This window comes from Macrobrachium rosenbergii, chromosome 45 (genome assembly GCF_040412425.1).
Source record: "Macrobrachium rosenbergii isolate ZJJX-2024 chromosome 45, ASM4041242v1, whole genome shotgun sequence".
Classification (NCBI taxonomy): Eukaryota; Metazoa; Arthropoda; class Malacostraca; order Decapoda; family Palaemonidae; genus Macrobrachium; species Macrobrachium rosenbergii.
The window spans coordinates 17,628,375-17,651,652 of record NC_089785.1 but is presented as its reverse complement, the minus strand read 5'-3'; the positions used below and the strand labels follow the sequence as shown (position 1 = coordinate 17,651,652).

Below are 23,278 nucleotides of genomic sequence, written 5' to 3'. Positions count from 1 at the left end.
TCTTGTTTCACTCTAAATAAGCATACAAATCGGTAACTTCATTTACCGATCAATTAAAATTTTTTTGCCGTGCAATCTTTCACTTGTAATCTAATACTAAGCTTTCTCTAACCTTTTACAGCAATTATTAAAATCACAATCTTCACCTGTACTCAGAATTTGTAATCTAATGCTAAACTTTCTCTAACCTTTTCCAGCAATGATTAAAATCACAATCTTCACCTGTACTCAAAATTTGTAATCTGATACTAAACATTCTCTAACCTTTTTCAGCAATTATTAAAATCACAATCTTCACCTGTACTCAATATTTGTAATCTAATACTAAACTTTCTCTAACCTTTTCCAGCAATTATTAAAATCACAATCTTCACCTGAACTCAAAGTTTGTAATCTAATACTAAACATTCTCTAACCTTTTTCAGCAATTATTAAAATCACAATCTTCACCTGTACTCTATAAGTGAAAATTTGCCTTTTTAATTCCCACAACTTTTTCTTGTAATATTTCTTTTTATATGGACATTTTATTCACTATTCATTCATTCATTAAGAACCTCTCCTTCTCTCGGACATACCTTCAACACCCTCGTCAGCCACTTAGTTCTGGCACCATCTTAATCATCACCACGTGAACCCACTGTCTGTTAGTGGATTCCGTGTCTCGCCCAATTTAGTTCTATTTGCATCATGGTAATACCACCAGCTTATACGAGTGGCGTAGTGTTCAGAGGGATCGACTTGTTGCTTATGAGCCTTGTAATGATAATGGATGATGATGATCTGTGGAAGGTCTTAGTGTTGATTTAGGAAAGGAGAGATGTAACGGCCACTAGTACACGCTCTGAAGAGTTTTAATTTTTATAGTGTACTCACGACCTTGAACTTTATGGGCAAAGGTCAACGCAAAATTCTGTTATCATAAGCAATGACACAGAAGACTTCTTGACAATTGACTATGAATATGAAGTGGTAATTAGGACAGTGGCATCATTGATTCTTTCATGTGAAATTAAAGTGTAATTGGAAAGTAATCCCGTGAAGAAAATGAGTGAATTAACATTCACTTTGTATTTAGATATAATCCTTTTAATGCATTTGCCCAATCTGCCGTGGGTGCTTATTCGACTTAAATTCTTCTGTGGATATGTAATTTGATTTATTTACTATAGTCATTTCCGCATTCAGATGCAGTCCTTTTATTTCAATCACCCACTCTTATGTGGGTATTTTTCATTTGAACTCAGATATAATTCATATATTTACTGTAGACATTCGTGCATTCAGATATATTCCTTTCATTTCATTTACCAGAGATTCTAGTGCTATTGTTTATTGGCAGTTTAAGAACTTGTAATCCAAGATCACAATTCATAGTTAAGAGTATTGCATTTAACCTTTAGATAACTAAACACATTACATTTAACCTTCAGATAATACATGTATTGCATTTAACCTTCTGATAATACATGTATTGCATTTAACCTTCAGATAATACATGTATTGCATTTAACTTGCAGACAATACATGTATTGCATTGAACCTTCAGATAATACATGTATTGTATTAACCTTCAGATAATACATGTACTGTATTAACCTTCATAATATACATGTACTGTATTAACCTTCAGATACTTGTATTGCATTTAACCGTCAGATAGTAATGCATCTATTGCATTTAACCTTCAGATAATACATACTGCATTTAACCTTAGGATAGTAATACACATACTGCATTTCACCTTAGAGACAACAATCAGAAATAACTCCAAGGGGTTCATAAGGAATCAAATGAAAAGTCAGGAGACCAGTTGCTTTCTGTTTATTTCTTTAAAAAAATACGTCTTTAATTTCCTTACAAGTCAACACAAAAGATGTTTTCTCTATAATGCCTCTGCTTTAAGCCCAGTCCATGCACTGGTTTCTAAACTAAGCCCTACTCCCAAGACATACGTCCGCACACACAAAAACACACGCACGCACGCACGCATGCGCGCTGCAGCAAAACATGTGCACCGCAAAACTATTTACAAGCGATGAAAAAATAAACCGTAAATTATAATACGTCGGGGAGGAGGAGAAACCGTTGAGAATCATCTTGGCACTTTAAAAAAAATAATAAATACATAAAATTAACCTGATATGATCTTGGGAGAAGCCTTTGTCTAAACCCAACAGACTGAGGCGACGACACACACATTATTTGGATACAATCATTATTCACAATTATAAGTAATCCGCCCTGGCAGAAGTAGGTCTTTCTCAAACCGGGGGCAAGGGAAGGGAAGGGGGTGGGTGAGGGGTTGTTGGGAGAGAGAGAACTGAGGGGGAGGGGAGGGGAGGGGAGGGGGTTAACATACACACACACAAGCACACATACACAAGGGGGCAGGCTCACTTGCAGTGCCCGGGAGAGCCGACCTTCAAAAAGCTCACGGGCGGTTTTTTTCGTAAGTCACGTGACAAGCCTCTATGGCCAGACCTCCCCTTCCTTTCGAAGTAATGACATAACTCTTCCTCGATACATGGAATTATCCTTCATCTGCCGACTTACAAAAATTCCCCCGTCTACAGTTTACATGGGACATACAAAATAAGATGAGATTTATTAAAAAAAGTTTTGACTTGAAATATTTTGACAATGAACACCTCTGCACAGAACTTTGTCCAATACGTAATTACAAATGTTGACACATTGGTAAAACCTTATTGCAGTCAGAAGCTCTTGTGGTTTACTTTACTTTTAAAGGAAGAAACAAAAACACTTCAGTCCTACTTTTGGGAAATGCATGGGCGATGTCGTCAAGGGCCGAATTCTCAATTAAAACATTGGGAAAATGGCACTCGAAAGCATCACTTGATTGACCTCACTGAAAAAACTCTGCCTTCACAAGCTTACTGGAACATTTTCTACATTTGGCAGTTTTTTCATTCTTCTTTTGAGTCTTACTGGTCCGGCCGGCAAGCTTTTTTTTTTTTTTTTTTTTTCGCGATGAAGTAATTCACATATGCAAAATTGAATGATTCAACCTCAATTAAAATTCCAAAATAATTTTGGGGTGTTTCTTGCGAGTGCCAGACCAGTGGCTCAAAAAGAGCAGCTGATTTAGTAGTTCCTTTTAATTACTTCTGTCTAACTTCAGCACTACAGCCTCTCAAAATTCTTTTAAAGAATTACACAGATAAGAGCGCTTGCGCGCGCACAGTTAAAATTTCACCTTAGGCCACCAAAAACTGCTCTTATTACAAAAAACCAAAATACTGAAAAAACCCTACTTAGCCACAAACAAAAAGTTTCACAATACCTTCCCAAGAACACATGTAAGAAGGTAATAATAAGAGTTTTCTATGTACCAAAAAAAGCTGGAATCTTTATCACCGACTTCCTTTTTTTATCTAAACTTCTTCTGCAACCACTTCTGAATAGAAAGACTATTGAGCTATCTACTTTACTCGTTACCACCAAAACTTGCAGATGAAAAGTTCCCAAAAAAACTAACTTTTCGGGAACTCGTCGACAAAATCTGACAGTGTGCCCTAAACCCAGAGGGGACCAAATAAAACAAGGGAGAAAATAACGGAGTCACACGACTAAGTTCTCTTTGAAATCCCGAAGCTACCTTATTATACTCTATACGACGATTTTCTGAAGAAACCTGGTCATCGTCCCACTGAATACAAAACTATGTACCGAAGCTGCAATGAAGGGTGATGATGATTTAAAGGCGATCCTGGCTTTGGGATTTTCGACCTGACTGAAAACAATGAGGCGGATATACTGTGTGTGCGATTGATCGAAGTCTTCTGTATAAAGCACTGAAGTATGATATTCTTCTATAGGATCCAAATTGAAAGAGAGAGAGAGAGAGAGAGAGAGAGAGAAACATCCGATTGGTTGGTTAAAAGATGTGTGGATTGGGGGCCCGGGAGATTGGAGGGGACAGCCAATCAATCAATCAACCGTGTAACGAATGTCGTCTTTGCTTTTAAAAAGTTGACTTTCTGTGGATACTTGGAACTCAAGACGAGAGACAAAAATGGATTTCTTTAGAATCTGATGATGAAGTAACTATGGAACATTTACAAATGCTATCATGAAATCCTGAACAGAGGGATTTAGAGAGAAATAGAAGGGGGAGGGATATGATGGAGGGGGAGAGTTTTTGCGACGAAAAGGGTTTGTAGACTCCGTAATGAACACACTCTAATTCCCTAATCGAAGGGCCAGACGATCAGATCCTCTCTTGAAACTCAGAGTGCAACCACTGATGAACCTTTTTTTGTAACTTTTATATCCAAAAGAGCACCAAACGCTACCACAAAACTTCCGAGAGAAGAGAGAGTGAGTGAGTGAAAGAGAGGGGAGAGAGGGAGAGAGAGAGTGAGAGAGAGAGGAAATAAACTAATCCACTTCTATATATCTTTGGGTTACCACTTTTTATATGAAGATGATGATCAAAGACGATCGCCACTTCACATCAAATAATAACTACAGTCTATTTCTCTTCACATCTTTAAAACTGACGCATATTTTTTTTTTACTTTTTTAAAGGTTCAAAGAAATTTTTATCATACATAACTTACACACTTGAGCAATTTCTTACGAATAAAACTGTACAAGGGGCAAATGACTATTTACAATATTTACACGCTCTTACGACGGTTTAAGCACCAAAATAAATTACAATCTCTTACATTTTTTTAATCTTTTTTTTTTATATTTTACAATGTTGGACTGATAAATTAACTTTGGTTTATCCCATTCCACTTTCACAAGCTTCAAAGCTAAGAAGCCCAGACCACTTTTTATTTTTGGCATTGCGACTGAGAGAAAGAGAGAGAGGGAGGGAGAGAGAGAGAGAGAGAGAGAGGGCTCAAAGCAGAATCCTAATAATAATGCCCGGTGCGCCCTCTGAACTCACAATGGCTTTCTTTCTGACCCTCCTGCGGTGACCCCGAGCATCGGGCGAGACAAGTCACGGGGTGGAAATGGAGCATCAGGAACGGAGGCCACCAGGAGCCTCTTGGCGAGGTTATAGGCAATAAATAGTTGTGCAAGACCCCGGGCCAGGTGAGGGGGGGTGGGGAGCGGCGGCAGAATCACACCTGTGCCGGGAGTCGCCCGTTCGGCTCCCCCTCACTTCGAAGTCCCGCGAGTCTGAGATCGAGAGCGTCGGACCTCTGCGACGGACTTCGAACTTCGTCCGTCGTGGAGTCCGCAGACTGTACAGCGCCACACACACGAACACGCCCCCCGCCGCCGCCGCCTCCGTCAGACACACGCCCCTTCTTTTCACAGTGGGGGGACAGGGGTGGGGGAGGAACAATTAAAAGCAAAGGGTTTGAATGGCTGTCTTTTTCCAACGCTTTGGATGTATACCCGAACAGTTCCAGTAATTCACAGGTCCACAATTCCATGACGTTTTTATCAAAAGCCCTTCACTGAACACCAGAGGTTCATTTCCTCTCCCCCTGCAGTCCACGTCAGCCGCGGCTCTTCTCAATTCACGTAGGTGAGATTGGTTGGTGGAAAGGAGAGAAACGAGTGGAAGAGAGCCGAATTGTTAAAATACGGGGGGATGGGGGCCTTCCAAGCGAATGGGGCGGTGATATGGGTGGAGGGGGCGGGGTGGAGCAGCAGCAGTGAACTGCTGACGGCGGCTTACAGCACCACTAGTTGAGGCCGCCATCAAAGCGACTCTTGAGAAGAGGTGGAACACTTGTCGAGAGACTGCTGGTCTGGATGCCTTGTTCTCGGGGGCGGCGGGTTGAGCCACGGGTGGGTCAGGATGCTGTCGAGGGAAGGGCGCTCGCTCGGCCGCACCCGGAGGCACCACTTCACTAAGTGTTGGCACTCCTCCGTCACCGCTGCCCGGAACTGCACCCTCGCTGCCACGATCTGCTCGTCGTGCTCGAAGGGAATGTCCCCGCACACCAGGTCGTAAAGGAGGATGCCCAACGACCACACGGTCGCCGGCACGCCCTCGTACTGGTTGTGGCGAATCCACTCCGGGGGGGAGTAGACTCTCGTCCCGTCGAAGTCCGTGTAGGTCTTCTCCGAGAGCAGCGCCCCCGACCCGAAGTCTATGAGCTTCAGGATGGGTCTGCCCTTGTTGTCGTAGGTCACCAGGAGGTTCTCGTCCTTGATGTCTCTGTGGATGACGCCTGCGGCGTGGCAGTCACGGACGATGTCTACGACCTGTTGAGGATTAGGTAAAAGAGAACATTAGAACCACGAGGACAATCATTAACGGAATGTCTAAGAAAACATCACAAACATATGTATACATATATGCTACATGACTTCTAATAACATTACAGATTATAGAATTCAGGCCAAAGGTCAAGCGCTGGGACCTACGAGGTCATTCAGCGCTGAAACGGAAATTGACAGTAAAAAGATTTGAGAGGTGTAACAGGAGGAAGACCCCGCGCGAGCACTATGAAACAATCGTTAAGAGACAGTTAAGATGGAAGAAAGAGAATATGAATGGAGGTACAGCAAAAAGAAATAAAAGGGGTTGCAGCTAGGGGCCGAAGGAACGCTGCAAAGAACCTGAAGTAACGTCTATCCCCTAAACAAAACCTATTTACGAGATCTCTCTCTCGCCTCACCTGCTTGAAGAGCGACCTGGCCTCTGTTTCGGGGATGACCTTGTGCTCCGTGATGTAATCGAAGAGGTCCTTGCAGGGCTCCGGCCGCTCGAACACCAAGAGGTACGAGTCCTCTCTCTCGATCCAGTCGAGGAGCTTCACGACATTCGGCACATGCGCCACTCTGAGCAACAGCGACACTTCCCGAGGGGCGCGACGTCCACCCACCTGGGGAGGAGAAAGAAGGTAACGTTAGTCAGTGAAGGAATTCTCTTAGTTTCATATGATGTAACATGGGGGCATTCAAGAGCTTCAGGTATATATACCTGAAATTTCAGAAATTGTACAGTATTCTAATACTTCTCTATCCTAACTGACAACACTTATGACAGTGTCTTTTAAGTACCTGCAATTTCAAAACTTACAGAACATTCAAATACGTCTCTATCCTAAAAACACTTGTGACAGTGTATTAAAGTACCTGCAATTTCAGAACATACAGAGCATTCAAGTAAGTCTCTATCTGACAACTCATTATTACAGTAAATGTCTGAAGGAATTCAGGTATTCTAACAGTATTTTGAAAGTGTGCTACCCAGCACACTTGTCAGTACAGCTTTGCATATCTCCCACAAGCATACCCCGTCCTTCAAATTAATTATGTAAACTATAATTCGCAAGATTTGAGCAAAATGAACAATTGCCCGCGTTAATAACAAACCAATATCGCAATCAACATTAACACGGACATAAAACTTAGCACCAGCCATTTCTACGTAGTAAGAAAGGTTATCGAGGCAAAAGGAAATTAAGTAGTGGGCAACCTCAAAGACTCGCCAAGTCTGGATTCTGGAAGGCCAGTGCCCCCAAGACCACATTCCAGACAAGGCCTCGACGAAACTGGACGACGCTACCTCCAGGTCCTTCCTGCCCCTGCCCAACCCCAGACCCTCCTTGGTACCCCCTCTACACAGTAACATTCTTAAGCGTACTGAGGTGCCACCTAGAACGGTCCGTTCCACGAAACATACGATTGCAGATCCAGTTAACGGGGGGAGAGAGAGAGAGAGAAAGACGTAATCTCCCATGACGTGCATAATTAAGCTGCAGATTTCTCCAAAAACAAAAGTAACCAGGCATAATACAAAAGAAATGTCATTGATAATCAAAGTAAGTTACAATTAACGAGCACTATGCGTTGTGATTACCACGAGGGTAATTTTGGATTAAATGTCGCTGGAGGAAATCCAATCTTTTATGTCGCTGGAGGAAATCCAATCTTTTTTTATTTATATATTTTCCCGTACCAGGTGGAGACAGGGCGACCCAAAGTGCGGATGTACGCAAGAACAAATACGCTTTCAGCAATTTAGGACAAGGATACAAAAAGAGAGAGAGAGAGAGAGAGAGAGAGAGAGATTAAATCCGTGTACACACACACACTCGAATAGCCACCACCCGTCACCCCTAACCACCGCCCCCTCGCCCCCTTAAAAGAATTCAGTGACGTGCCCAAGGGAACTGTTCAAGACAGATCTGCAGGCGATTACCGCCCAGTTCCTGCGTCGTTTCTGGGACGCCTCCTAAAGCCACCACCTGTTGTGTGCGCAGATTTACGGGAAGCCCAAGTCTCTTCGTAATGAAGCACGGGACACGTTTTAATAGGGAACATGGGTGTATAAACTGCTTAAAACGTGAATAATTAAAAAATGCAATTTTTTCTTTTGTTTTTTGTTTTAGGGAGTGGTCACTTCTGCCATTAACTCCCTTCCAGCCAGATTCCCAACACACGCCAGGTGGTACCAATACACATCACTTGCCAACGAGTGAATATTCTCGAACTATTTGTCGAATACCTTTCCCTTAAGATGTTGTTGAGGACTTGCGTCTTTTATTCAAATTACACACTAACTCCAAATTAACATTTCCAGTAGCATTAATTCTATTTCTCAAAATACACACTAACTTCAATATTTACATTTCCAGTAATACTGATATTCCAGAGACGCGCACCTCCATATGGTTCGAAGAAAATTACAGTAAATCTTTTATTCCCGGCAACACGCTTTCCTAACTTGCTACGGCACCTGAACTTGGCCCGGGGGTAATAGCATCGTTTCGTGCATTCTTTAAATTTTTTTTTTTTTAACCAGACGTCTCGAGCGTTTTTATAAACGGATCTAGAGCACAACAAACAAGGAGCCGCAATGCATTAAGTGGGGGTTTATCTGATAAGACGTCAAGACGGGTCAGAAATCCTGATAGGCAATTGAAATTAGCTGCAAGCTGAATTATCAGCATTAGTGCTGTCTAACAATAATAAAATAAACCCATCTAAGATTCAATAAAGAAATCCATTGACAAAAATTACACGTTTGTTCACCTTTGAAAACATTGTGTTAAAATTAGTAATATGTTTCTGTAAACATTAAGGCTTGAATGTTGATATATGTTTCTGTAAACAATCGTAAGTGTTAAAACTTGAAATGTTTCTGAAAACATCCCTAAGTATTAAAACTTGAAATGTTTCTGAAAACATTCTCAAGTTTTAAAACTTGAAATGTTTCTGAAAAAATCCCAAGTCTTAAAACTTGAAATGTTTCTGAAAACATCCCTAAGTGTTAAAACTTGAAAAGTTTCTGAAAACATCCCTATGTGTTAAAACTTGAATTACGTTTCTGAAAACATCTCTAAGTATTAAAACTTGAACTAGGCTATGTACCTAAAAACATTAAGTGTTAAAACTTGAAATATGTACCTGGAAACTAATTGTGTTAAAACTTGAAATATGCACCTGAAAACATTAAGTGTTAAAACTAGAAATATATGTTTCTGAAATAAACGCTAAGTGCTAAACCTTGAAATATGTTTCTGAAAACATTCTGAACTGTTAAAACAAGAAATAGTTTCTGAAAACATTCCTAACTGTTGAAACTTGAAATGTTTCTGAACACATTTTTAAGTGTTAAAACTTGAAATGTGTTTTTAAAAACTTTCCTCAGTATTAAAACTAGACATGTATTTTGTTCAGACCTGGAAATTGGGCAGGGTCTTGTGACAAAAACTTTCACAGGAATACAGACAAGTGCAAAACCAACAAATGGCTCTAATATGGCATTGACGAGATACCATGGAGAATTGAAATGTTTCAAGTATCTAAAAGGCATTCGCAGACCAGGATAGGCCGTCGGTAGTCTCTTCATTCTTCTGCCACTCGCCCCCACAACCCACTGGGGCATTCAATTCCTCTGTTCTCGAAGTCTCTTTGGTATGCAAGCAGTACAACAGGGAATTGTGGGCTAACCTCGAATTCACAAGGCCTGAGAATACCACCCAGTTCATCGACATCAGCGAAAAGGGGCACCACTGAGAAGTGACCAAACTTTCGGCGAAAAAGAAAATAATTACCATGCCCGATACCCACTCCGAAATACCACGACATGGCGAGGTCATACCTCGAAAAGGAGCCGCTGGCTAGCCCCGTCATCCAATGCTGTCCGTATTTGGAGCATCCTACTTGCTATGCCCAGGGTCCGCCGTACATTCCACATACTTAAGCCACGACTGGACGGCTTTCTACTTCACGTGGGCCATCTGACCATACAACCGAAATTCATGACTTGTCTCTTGTAAACAACTTGCCCCGGATTGTCTGTTTGTATATGCACTATGAATTATCATAATAATATACACAAGATGTGTAGTCTGCGGCGATACCATATGAAAAGGGGTGTGTGCCCAGTGAGTGAGAGAGAGAGAGAGAGAGAGAGAGAGAGAGAGAGAGAGAGATTCTGATATAGCGTATAAACAAGATTTATAAGTCCTCGTCGACACCATACGAAAAGGGTATGCGTACCCAGAGACTCAACCAGAGAGAGAGAGAGAGAGAGAGAGAGAGAGAGAGAGAGAGAGAGAGAGAGAGAGAGAGAGAGGCGCCATCAGTTACTTGCCTGTGGTTATGTAACTTCAAAGTCGAACCCTAACGAAAGAATTGGCACAGCGTGAACGACCTCAACAGAGCAAAGTTTCTCTAGCAAGACCAACAACAGACGAATGTCCAGAGACCATTAGCAGGTTTAATTAGGAAACTTTATCGATATACAATAACACCCCTAAATGCCCTCGAACAATCCCCTCCCAAGTACAGAAAGGGGGGCAAGGCGAACCAAAGGGTTGAAATTACACCTCGGCTGCATTGCATGACCTCTTATACGTTAAGGGTGACCGCATACATCCCTTCTTGCACCTATGTAATCCCTTCTCAAGCTCTTCTCTTTCACAAGGACGTCCTTTTCCTCCTCCTCCTCCTCCTCGACGCTCGGTTACAGCAGCCAGTCCAGTAATGGTGGTAGCAACTAGCCCACAGCTGCGCACTACTCATTAGCAATTATTAGTACTAGTGCAGCGGACGGGCTCATACAACCGGTCATTCACTACACCAAGGACACCTTTCGTCTATAAGAGAGAGAGAGAGAGAGAGAGAGAGAGAGAGAGAGAGAGAGAGAGACCTTGCAAGTCAGAGAGAGGAGTAATCAGAAACGTCCTCTATCTACCAGAAATAACCTTACGTACTTTTGTCTAATAAACCAGTGTTGAATAACTACGCGTATTACTAAGTACATTATTACAATGTAAAGTCTTTTCTTTTTTATATAAACCGTCGTTGAGCTTTGCCAACTGCGCGGTCGGATAATCAAAATAGCTAAGTAAGCCTAAAGACCTACCCTGTGCGAGTGTAAATACTAGCAACGTGAAGGTCCCCACTCACTCTCTCTTTCTCTCTTTCATCCCCTATATCAGGTTTCGCCATCAGCCCCATACGGTCGTGGCCCTTACTCCTAATCTATTTTCCTCCCCCATGGACATTTACCTTGTGGAAGGCGATGACTAATAGAGTACGTAATTTTATGTATTATGTATGTGTGTGTGTGTAAAAGTGCGCGCGCGCGCATATATATATAAACAAACCCCGTTGTCTCAACGCTCACAAAACTGAAACACTTCGAAAGCTACGGCATATTTCGACCGGATTCCGTCTCTCTCTCTCCCCTCCTTATCCCCTGAGTAACGTCCCTCCCCCTCCTCGCAGTCGCCCTCCAAAGTCACCCCTATCCCCTGTGAGCGCGATGTAGACGCTTCTAGGGGTCGTTACCCCTACGCTAACCAGTCCCAAAGCCCATGAAGATAACTATTCCTCCGTTCTTAAGCCCAACAATCGCTCAGTGTCACCTTTTTACTTTTTTTTTTTTTCTTGGTCGAAGGCATTCCACTACCCGACCGAATACCCATTCCTGTCCAAGCCAAAGTACCCAAAACACGAGATGACGTATACATTATGACAACCCCGCACTTGGTACTAACGCACCTTGCCATATGTACCAATGCTGTAAGTTCAATGTTAATAGAGCCGATTCAGTAACATCCAGCAGACGCGTTCATTCACATAAACAAGACTAAAACTCACAACGATGAAAGTTTAAGAAAAATACATTCACGGAGGCACAAAACTAAAGAAAAAAACAAGAGTCGGCAACACTCGGGCTGCTAACCTTCCCCTGACTAGTAGTAGAGTACTACGACTTCCTTTCCCGCCATAATCCTGCCTCTACCTTTTACCCGCCAAAATCATTTCCATTCACGCCAATCAGACTACGCCGTCCCAGCCTTGTTTAAGACGGTCATGCCATTAAGAAAACCACTAAAACAAGTAGTCTATAGTAAATGCAAATGGGGGGAAGACACCGAGAGCGTGGTAACTTGTACCCCACAAGGAGCGGCGGAGCGACTTATTTATAGCGCAAAAGTACTCGCATAGTACTAGGATGTATGAGGTTTGTGGGGGTCTCAATACCACGGAGGCTTATCACGAGATCCCTCAAGAGGGAAGTAGCTTCGTTCAAGACAGCTGTCTGAGCACTTACACAGGTCTGGTCAATTACCTAAGCAACAGACGCAGCTAAGACAAGGAAGCCACACTAACTCCATGCGGCCAACGAACATTACGTACGTCGTTCTGACATTTATACATAATTCACGCTTCCTGCATACTTCATATTTCTCCTCCGGAAGGCAAGTCGACAAACCTTTCACAACGCAATGGTTAACGTAGACCTACACTTGACCCAGATTCAAGGCGAATTCTGGTGGATTTAAATGCAGATCATTCAAGGACCCTTACCAAGTAGCGACCCACATTGCAATACTTTATAAAGAACATGATGATAAAACTGAGGCAATAAAGTTAATGCAACTCAGACAAGTGCATATCTGCTGAATACCGTAAGGCAATAAACCTTCAGTCTAAATTTTACCATTCATAAATATGCCATGTATTAGGGAGTACGAATCGCGGTGGTGGATTCTGTGATTGTCAATGGTATCAGAATCACAGGGTGGCATGACTTGAGGAGCAATGCCTCTGCTTGCGGACATGAAAAGCGCGGCCAGAACGGCATCTCGTTAGGTTTCTTGCAATGCCACCCACATGGAGCGGCGTGCGTGCGCGCAGACCACCCACTACTTGACCGAATGGGTACAGATAGCTCCCGTCGACATCCTTGGCTGAAGTAAACTCAAGAAACGACAAACGCCATATATAGTATCTAAGTTTTGAAAACAAATCCTACACACGACAAAACTAAGGTGGTGATCGTAATTTGGCGCTAAACCAGACTTAAAAAAAAAAAGACCTAATATCCCATTCTTTACAATCTACAATTTACAATAGCATCCTTGTATACACGCACGCCCACGCATCTTTTTCAGCGCCCACAAGGCCACCCACGCCTGTAAGCGCGCTATCACCACACACACACACATACAGACACACACACACTCTCTCTCTCTCTCCTCTCGCTCCAGACAAGTCGGCTCATATCGATCGGCTGGTAGCACTCCTCTCCAACTAGACCAAAACCCCATACCCCCCTAAAAACTCTCTCTCTCTCTCTCTCTCTCTCTCTCTCTCTCTCTCTCTCTCTCTCTCTCTCTCTCTCTCTCATACACACACACAAATATATATAAAAAATACACCATCATTCTTCATTCCCAGATACCATACATAAAAAAAAGTTATTCAATTGCTAAGTAAAACTGAATAACGCAATGACATAATAAAGAGGACCTCCGCCTCACACACACTAAAGAAATAAATAAGGGGAAAACCCAGAGCAGACGGAACCAGTAAAAAGCAAAGCCATAATATTGTAAGGCATTGGAGAGGGGGGAGAGGAGGAATGTGTGAGCGAGTGTGGTGGTGGACTATGATGTGACGACTGGCCTACTTTCAAACGCACCACGAGATGGCGTTGAGGATCAAAACAGTAGTGTAAACACACCCCCCCTCCTATTTACACACTCGCCATTTCCGTACATTTGAGAGATTATTGTTCATTTACAAGGAAAAGATTGGGGCTTTGTTATAACATTTCAGTAGAACAACGCTAACAACAAAAGGAGTACGGATTTTTAGTTCGCACGCGCTTACAAAACAGCATCGCATAAAGTATGTTGATAAATTTTGATATGTTAGCCCCTTTTAAATCTGCACACACGAAATTTGGGTTATGGGATGCGTGTGGGTCCTTCGATTAAACTTAAAATAACCCACCATCGTTGCACAAAAATAACAGACAAAATACACAAAAACAATATTGTATCGCCCTTAAATACTAAAATTCAGGAACATGACCCATTTAAAATAAGTTTGCAGAAAATTACCTGCTCCCTCTGAAAGGGAAAGATAAAAAAAAACAAAAATGACTTCCTTCAAATCAGCATAAAAAAGGCATGCCCTTAATCTAAAAATTTTTAACTCTTTGTCTTATTGCCACGTCCATTTGAATCATAACACGACACAATGAGGTCAAAAGTACTCCAGCCTCGCAAGCACAGTGACAAGCAGTGAAAGCAAATAGGAAAAACTTGTGTATTTGATTTAAATGGACGAGTCAAAAAGTACCAAACGTCATATACGAGTCTAGATTGGAGGTCACGTTTTGTCACTTAGGAAAAAACAAAAGAGGACAATACTCACCATATCCCACGCTGTAATTTTTGCCCTGGCCACTTGCTTTATGGCTACAGGGGCACAATCGCGTACTCTCCACCCGGAATACACCGTGCCAAATCCACCCTTTCCTAAGACAGAACCAACACGGTATGTTTCTTCTAAGTGCCGTCCATTTCCTACGTAAACAGAAACAATGATTAACGCTGGATGCAACAAGCCATACAATTCACTAATATATTCAATATTACATAACATATACTATGAATACACATACAACAACATTGCTTAGATTTAACCGAACGGACTCTCAGACACACTTTTAAACATTCTTAGATGACCAATACAGGTGTATAACAAATTGACAATCTTAAGTTTTTGAGCTTTGAAACTGCTTACGATGTTAAAATAAAAAAAATTCGGGAATTATGAATTCCAAATATAGTGGTGTATTAAAACTTCAGACGGGTCAACAAGTCATTAACGCGACATACATTCTTAAGCACTTCACGACATTATGACCTTTTAAAATTGTGCTTTCAGTTTCTTACTGCTCATCTTACTAAACAACACACTGTTTACAAAACGTTATTAATACTAAATACTATACATTGGACACGTGTCTTATTCACGACGAAATCTAGGGAAAAAATACAAGGAAATTCTGCTTCAATTTTCCTTGACTGCTGTCGTTTCTTGGACTCGAAATTACAAGTCACCACGCGCCTTTTAAATATCCTTTGCTGTCATGAATTATCATAGCTAATCAATTCAGGCCCATTCATAAACTAACACGAAATCGACACAATTCATCCAGCCTTTGATAAGGAACCGAACCGTTGACAGACATCTAAATCTTTTGCGCACCTTTAAGATACTTCGGAGAAACACCACCCACTAAGGCTACTTCTACAATGTAAACATTGAAAGAATCTCAATTTCTTATCTTATTTACCTCTGTTGGGGATTGGCACAGTCACTCTATTCGGAGTATTGGTAGTGGTAGCTGAGTTCGCAGCACTTGGAGGCACAATGATGGATTGCTTAGTATTATTAGGGGGAGAAATTGTTCCGCACTTTGAGCACATTTTGCAAGTTGTGGCCGAAGTTGCTGCCGATTTCTCACAAAACACAGACGGTGGAGGGGGAGCGACACTACTAGACTGGGGCGCCATAATGTGAGAAATCTTGGGAGAGACAAGAACATCCACCATATTCCGTTGTGTTACTCATTCAATCACAATGTTGACACGAGATGTCCAAGAGAGAGAAACACCGAGCAAAACTGGGAACGGCGACTCACGCCTTCCTTTCACCATGAGCGTTAGAGTATAACTGATATGAATAGTGGTAGCGGTGGTCATGTCTACTTTGGCTCTGAGACATGTATTCCTCCGCTACGAGCTCGTACTTATGACTTTATTTTGAATTCATTCCGATTTCTTTCCTGACAGATTTAATTAGTTTCTTTAAGTGTCCATAAATGTAATTTTATTAATTATCAAATCCCTTCCCTGATGAAAAAACTCACACCAGACATGGAACTACTTTTCGTTCCTCCGTGAGCGTAATATTTACGTCTGGCCCTAAGTGTGTGTATGTGTGTGTTGGCTGTCTGACGTCACACTCAAGAATTCAATACATTCAGTTGTCGCTGCCAACAGCATCACTGTTTTGATAATTTTAATTAAAAAGTATCGACATTCACAATATTAAATACCATAAAACTACAAATAATTTTATGCTTACAAAATATGATCAGTTGGTTTTCTATATCTTTCCACATTAACGCGAATAAAAGGCTAAACATCAACTGCTGGAAGAGGAGCTGTTGGCTGCCATGAAATTGTCCGTAGTCCCTCGTAGTCTCTCCAGCCAATGAGTGCGTTAAGTTACACGGTGGACCAATCAAAAGGAGAGTTTAATTTGTATGTCTGGCAACTCTCGCACGTCCCCCAGTTACTACGAGGGGGGGTGGTCACGTGGGGCGCCAAACAGAAGTTCCCGCCAAAAGTGGTGACTGCGGGCGTTGACTTTTCACTGACTGGGAAGATCCTCAAGGACTTCAACTGTATCCTGTGGGGGCTGACGGCGGCCGAAGGCGGGGCAGATGGCCGAGGAATGTTCCATTCGATGATTTCATGAGAACGGACGGCAAGGGCTGAGTTATATGTGTGTATCTGTGTAGGCGGATTCCGCGCGCTTTGAGCCATACGATCCAACCGCGGATCTTCCGTCAAGAAGGATCAATATCCGTCCTGTATTTTTCCCGTGCTTACAATATCCGGTTAAGAGAAAATTAAAGCCTCCGGTAATTAAGATCTGATAAGAGGTGGTTATGGGCCGCGTCAAAGTGAGGAACTACAATCGTTCTGCGATAGCCCCAGAATATTTAAATGTGTACCTTCCTTTTGTCATGCGTGCAATACACAGCAGCAAAAATACGTTACTATTAAATAATGAAATGCAAATACATTATAACTGGACGGGATGAGCAACCGTAATCATGGTCCGTTTTATTCAAACAGGTACTACGGCAAGGTGGGTCTATTTCACCCGCACTGTTTACACGTCAACTGACCGTCTCTCGAAGTCGGTCGACTTAAACCGCCCCTCCCCCCCCAATACATAACGTTGAACTTGAGGTTCTGTCTACCACAGAAAACTGTAGTCTAAGAATTTGAATTAGTGTTTATTATCTATTTGAATTTCCAAAGACGGCACATACCAACAAATATCGCTAAATCTAAACAGGTGTCCCACAGAGATATAGGCTACCTTTCGGTGTGAAATTAACCTGGAAAAATCATTTCCACCGCATCCACGCAAGGTGAAGAGTATATCATAAGCAGCACATCAAATACCCTTTCAAGCACTGCGCGATTCCCCTATTTTATACTGTAGATCCAAAGCTTTTTATTCGAATACCACTCCATTAGCAGGCACCCCTCCCTACCGAACTGCCCCACTAACCCCCTTCCATCTATCCACACTTCCTGTAAACAGGTTTCAAGAAACAAATGTCTCTCCCTTGGTCTATGACCTGATACGTTTAACAATGAGACCTAAAAATATATATACCCATTCAGGTTTTTTTACTTAAATTGACGGTAAAAACTCACAGTATGGTTTTTTAAAAGGCAGAGAGAACTGATTCACTGGGTTCATTAAATGATTGCGTGTTTTAAAAGTACACCCTTTACCCTTCTTTATTTACCGCATTTGAATTCAAAATGCGACAGTTCAACCTCGTGGGCTTATCCTAGAAATTAAATCACACCGCTCCGCAATTTTAAGCAGCTTTTGACTGATTAGTTGCGGGAGGGGATTAAAAAAATTTAGAAATTTTAATACACAAATTAACATCAGTTTCTGCCTGCTTCTGCATTTCAAAAATAACGTACATCCCCCAAAAAAAGTAAATGAACATCTCTAGCAGAACTATTTATTCAGGGTAACCATTCCCCATGTAACACGACAGTAATCTACGACAGCTTTTGACAGCGAAGTTCGACTTAAAAGTCTGACGAGTACATATGATAATTATTAGCGCCTCAACACGATTAGGTCACGCCTATCTTTATAAACATTCACTGGCTAGCTATTAAGGTGCACAATGAAAATCTGCTTTTGACATATTGTAATGAAGTAAAAAAAAAAAAGAAAAAACTGATGGTGTCAATCCTCCTACAGAAACACTGTGGGGTTTAGTGTCAGTGCACCTCACAGGGTGCACTGCAGGCATTACTCAAGGTTCTTGCAGCATCCCTCCGGCCCCTATAGGTGCAACCTTTTTGTTATACCTCAATTCCCCCATCTCGCTATCGACCTTCTCCTAACAATTATTTCATAGTGGCAACTGTGTGGTTTTCCCCTGTTACACCTTTCAAACCTACCTACTCTCAATTTCATTTCCAGCGCTGAATGACCTCATAGGTCCCAGTGCTTGGCCTCTGGCCTAAACTCTATATTCCATTCCAGAAACATACTAACCGAAAGTATATAGAAGTTCATGGCAACTGTAAAATTGATAGCGCTATTTCCTTAAGAACTTAAACTGCATTAAAGAAACTAAGGGCCTGTATATTAAAAAAATAAATACGACTGCAGTAGTTAATAAAAAGTAAAACTGGAAATGACAAATAAATGGGTCCCATCGGATGGACCCGTTGTGGGCCATTAAAATTATTGATGAGCAGTTTGCATTATTTAACTTTCAAAGTAGCAGGTGATACACTTCATTACGTTGAAACTGTTCCCTAAACGCAACACACTTTCAGATTATTAGGATTTATTCAAGTTGCAATAAATTTTAAGTTTCGTTGAATTTTTACATTAATTTTACTATTTTGTTGAAAGTTGAGAATATGACTGAAACGTAGACTAAGACCTAAGTGAACGGCGTTTATTTGCTTTGGCACAATTGTTATCGAAAGAAAAACGGTAAAAACTGGCTGTTTCCTGTTGAACCAAAAACCGTCACGTTGCCTTTGTAAACAATCAGATGTTTAAGCTGCGCATTCGCATACTTCAACTCATTATCAAATACCCAATCAAAATCAATTTGTAGAGACACCTGCCTCAATTTTTTGACAACGCAAACTACTCTGGTAGAAGACTAAGGCTCTTTGAGGTGAACTACTCTGTCGGAGGCGCTACCTTGGACCCAAAGAATTATTGAATATACTCAAAACGTTAGAAGACACTCCATATCAGTTATCAAACCCATAAAATCAAAAAATGCGAATATTTCACATTATTGAACAAAAAGCTACTCAAACAACTCACCTCTCACGCGCTGACTTGCTCTTCTGCGAACAGATTCAGAGATGGACTGGCCTCCTCTGGGAGGTACGTTGGTCCCCTCCATGCAGTTAACAGGTACAAATGGAACACTAACGAAGTCTTGTTTTTCTGAACTCATTTCCCATGTAATTAAATTAACTGGGAAAAACTTCCTTTTCACAAAACACTTCACAGCACTACACTGCACTGGTGTGGAAATCACAAATGTGTCAACGTTCGCTGGTCTGGGTGCATTGCACTTTGGGTAAGGTTCCATCCCGGTTACAAGTTTAGTTCTTAACTATACTAAACAGTTAAAACAAACTTTTCCAAGTCTCAATAAATAATACAAGGGAACTGCAGAACCATACACTGGCTTCTGTGGTTAAGTAGTTATATTTATCTCATGGCTGCACAGGCTCTAGTTCACTAGGCACCCCCTGGGTAGGTGAAGTTTGCTGAATATTTTTAAACACTGAATTTAGGCGGGAAGGGATGAGGATTAGGGTAAAATTACATTAAAGCAACCGAAAGCTTACTATATAAATCTCAATAAAATCTTTAAAGTACAAAAATTACAATGCATGAAATTTTAAGATGATTCACTACACACCAAAAAGAAGGATGGTCTCCTGCACAAGGTTGGTCTCCTGCACAAGGTAGAGTCAGAATGTTATTGCTCCAGTTTTTATGAGAAAGTTAAGACAATTTTCTATCACAGACGGTTTCTTTGCCCTACTTAAAGAGGCATGAAATTCATGCTTTTACAAAGTTCTGTATTCAATCCTTGGCTGACATTTATACACAATTTTAATGGTTTCACAGAACAATTCAGTAAAACATTTTCACCAAAACTAACACTGCAATGGCCCACACTATGCAAGGTCACGTTTTTTCAGTAGCAGGCACTGGTTACACTAATGCAGCAAAGTCTCAGCAATGGAGTTAAAACAACACAGCTGCTCTGTTAGACTGACAGTTAAAAACAAAGTGAGGTTTTCAAGGAGCCCCTTCCAAAACTTGAAGCATCAGTGCACTAATCAATCTTTCACTTTTGCCAGAAAATCTAAGGCACCTCCGGACACTTTCTGCAACAGCAACATTTTGCGGGTAAGGACGCTGCCTAGAGGTTCCTCTGATGGCAATTAGAACAATTCATGGACGAAAATTCCTTTGAGTAACTTTCATTTACTGGTTTAGTAAGCAATGCAAAATGTAATTGCGAGTGGTACCAGTCGCTTGGGTTCATTGCATCTCGAGTTGGGCGTTGATATCCGAGTCTAAATAAGGAAGCTTTCTGGTGCACAAAATAACCTTCACAGCTTCAGTAGACCCAAATCGTGCAAAGGTTAAAGGTGTGGCTTTCAGGAAAGTCGGGCTTTACGCTAGGCTAAAGATAGGCTAAAAGGCATCCCTGTATATCGCCGATTTTTTTTTTTTTAAGGTTAAGGGGGATACCTAGGCTTTTCTCCAACACTGAGGTAGGCAAGGGAAGGTCAGACTATTATATCCAGGTCTACAGACCTTGATTATATCTGTGTATTTCACTAGTGTACTACACAAGCAAAACCACCCTAGTTAACCGCTGTGGTTCCCATGATATTCAATGCGGGGGTTATGTAACGTGGTGGGAGTTATCTACAAATAAGTTCATTAAAAATAACTAGACAGCATTAATGCATTAAAAAACCAGAACGCCTACAAAAAAAAAAAAAAAACGATTATATGAGCATGTGAAAATCTGTATTAATGTAAAACAGACAAACATTTTCCTCGCCAGGTCATTCATTCAGTAAAGCAGCCACCACATATAAAGGATGGAGAGTGCATAGGAGATATTATGACATAAGTATCAGCTGAATTTGTTTGTGGAGAGGTGATACTGAGGATTTAACTAGTAATTTGGAAATGTGATGCGATTCTTTGAATTTCGAAGCAAATGTTCACATGAAACAAAATTATGCGGGCCCTGCGGGGCACCTCCGTCAAAGTAGGACCAAATAAAGAAAAAAATCAACCTTGTTGGGTTAGGTACCAATCTCAGCACAAGCCAACTTCCCGGCAATAGTCGAGGGTAAAACTGAACTTAAACCATTATGACATTTTGGCCTTGAAAATATCACTTCCCTGCGTTTTAATCTGTCCTTTGAACGTTTCTGAAGGTCGTTTTGTTAGCAGGTGACCTAACCAATCACACCTAACCTAACCTAGGGTACCAGGACCTTACCCCGAGTCATAAGTTTGAAAACATCCCGAAAGCTATCAATGGGATTAAGATCCTTTTATTTCCCTAGTTTTGAGTTAACCCCTACCTCAAAAACCCCGATTTCTCAGTCTCCAAAAGTAATCATTCGCTGAAGAAAATGTTAGAAACGTTCAAAGTACATTAAAAGATGGGAAAATATTTGCGGGTTCAAAAGACAATAATGGTTTAATGTAAAATAATACCCAATCAAGAGTGGGTTATGGTTTTAGTGTTGTTACCTGTCGTCCTTTCATTGCGGTCCCCCCCCAACATCTTGATTAGTCAACCAGTTTACCACCATTCAACCAAACTCCCACCGAACCCCTCCCAGTTCTGAAAATCCCAACCACACTAACCTAGAATTAACGTTTTCATTGTCGTCTGTCGACAATTCGGAAAAATCAAAACGCAACTAAGACTAGTCTACATCTTTTAAAATGAATTCACGTACGGGATAAAATATGAACTTCTTTAAGAACCAGTTAAGAGACATGGTCTCTAGTGTTAGAATAAGGCGAGTTACTGTTCAAGGGTACGATACAAAAGCGACATTTGAATTTACCCCTAGGAATAAAGCTATATCCGAATTGAAATGTTCGTAAGTGCATTGACTCCAAAACTCTATCAACACCGAATCAAATCCACAAGACCATGGAGGTTGAAAATGAACATTTTCGCATCAGGCACAACTCTAAACCTAACGCACATTCCACTACATATAAATACAGATCAGTTTAACACTTCAAGACAGCTAGCAGGCTGCCACGTAACTACCTTTATCGGCTCACGTTAAAAAAAAATCCCCGGAGGCAATAGATTCACAAACATGTATCCAAACACCATGTAGCAGTCAAACTTTGCTCCGAGTATCCAATATTGGTGGCAAACTAGTACCATGTTTTTTCCCCTCAACCAACAAACTCAAATTTTGCACCATTAGGCTCTATGGTACTAAAATTATATAACAATCAGTACTGCAACAAGAAATGTCAATATTCAAATGAAGCGGAAAAATAAAACGCACAGCACGGCCTACACCCCAGCACGAGCCCTGACCGAAAAAATCCAGCGTAGCGAATCAAGTGACGAAAGGGGGTACCTTAGGGCAACTCACCTCTCCGCTTCCGTTTCAGCCTCTTGCTCAGCTGCCAGAAGCACCGATTGCTCTTGAAGGCGAAGGGCACTTGGCGGGCCTTGACCATCTCAAAGTTACCGACGGATGAAACGAAACGAGAGAACACGAGCACCGAAGACAGAAAGGCGCGCCTGAACGCACGCACAAAAGAAGACGCGGGGTTCAAACTTCACCCTTCCTTTTCTGGTCGTCAAAAGACGGTATGCTTTAGCAGAGAACCGCAGATCGGCTCGTGTTTCTCGCGATTGGCTAAGAACGAGCGAATGGTGGAATGGACTCGTTTACGCGTTTGCTTAAAGATACCCTTTTGCCTTATCTACCTTCAATATCTTGACCGTAAAACTAAATTATCTTATCATTACCGTCAGGAATAGGCTCAAATTCAATGAAAAACGAAAACTTCATCAAGTGATAAACTAGCCAAGCAAACTTTACGCGTTTGCTTAAAGATGCCCTTTTGCCATATCTATCATCAATATCTTGACCATCCAACTAAATTATCTTATTAT

The 23,278-nt window shown here is 41.4% G+C and overlaps 1 protein-coding gene across 3 annotated transcripts; it reads right to left on the bottom strand.

The window, feature by feature from the left end:
* Positions 1 to 1,808: 1,808 nt before the first annotated feature.
* Positions 1,809 to 22,968, bottom strand: LOC136829723 (serine/threonine-protein kinase pim-1-like). Of its 3 annotated transcripts, none has more exons than XM_067088530.1 (4): positions 22,749 to 22,968; positions 14,632 to 14,783; positions 6,618 to 6,824; positions 1,809 to 6,201 (listed from the first exon to the last, which is right to left on the bottom strand). In XM_067088530.1, exons 1-4 carry the CDS (start codon positions 22,834 to 22,836, stop codon positions 5,692 to 5,694), a joined length of 957 nt encoding a protein of 318 aa, XP_066944631.1. In that variant the 5' UTR covers positions 22,837 to 22,968; the 3' UTR covers positions 1,809 to 5,691. The 3 variants fall into 3 exon arrangements, with proteins under 3 accessions (XP_066944631.1, XP_066944628.1, XP_066944629.1); XM_067088527.1 differs by lacking the exon at positions 22,749 to 22,968 and adding an exon at positions 19,393 to 19,864; XM_067088528.1 differs by lacking the exon at positions 22,749 to 22,968 and adding an exon at positions 15,560 to 15,985.
* Positions 22,969 to 23,278: the final 310 nt, after the last annotated feature.

Coding starts and splice junctions, on each gene's coding strand:
- LOC136829723 (XM_067088527.1), bottom strand. CDS start 19,666: ATGGAACCTTACCCAAAGTGCAATGCACCCAGACCAGCGAACGTTGAC. Junction 14,784..19,392: donor AGCAAGTCAGCGCGTGAGAG/GTGAGTTGTTTG, acceptor CTGTTTACGTAG/GAAATGGACGGCACTTAGAA. Junction 6,202..6,617: donor CCAGGTCGCTCTTCAAGCAG/GTGAGGCGAGAG, acceptor AATCCTCAACAG/GTCGTAGACATCGTCCGTGA.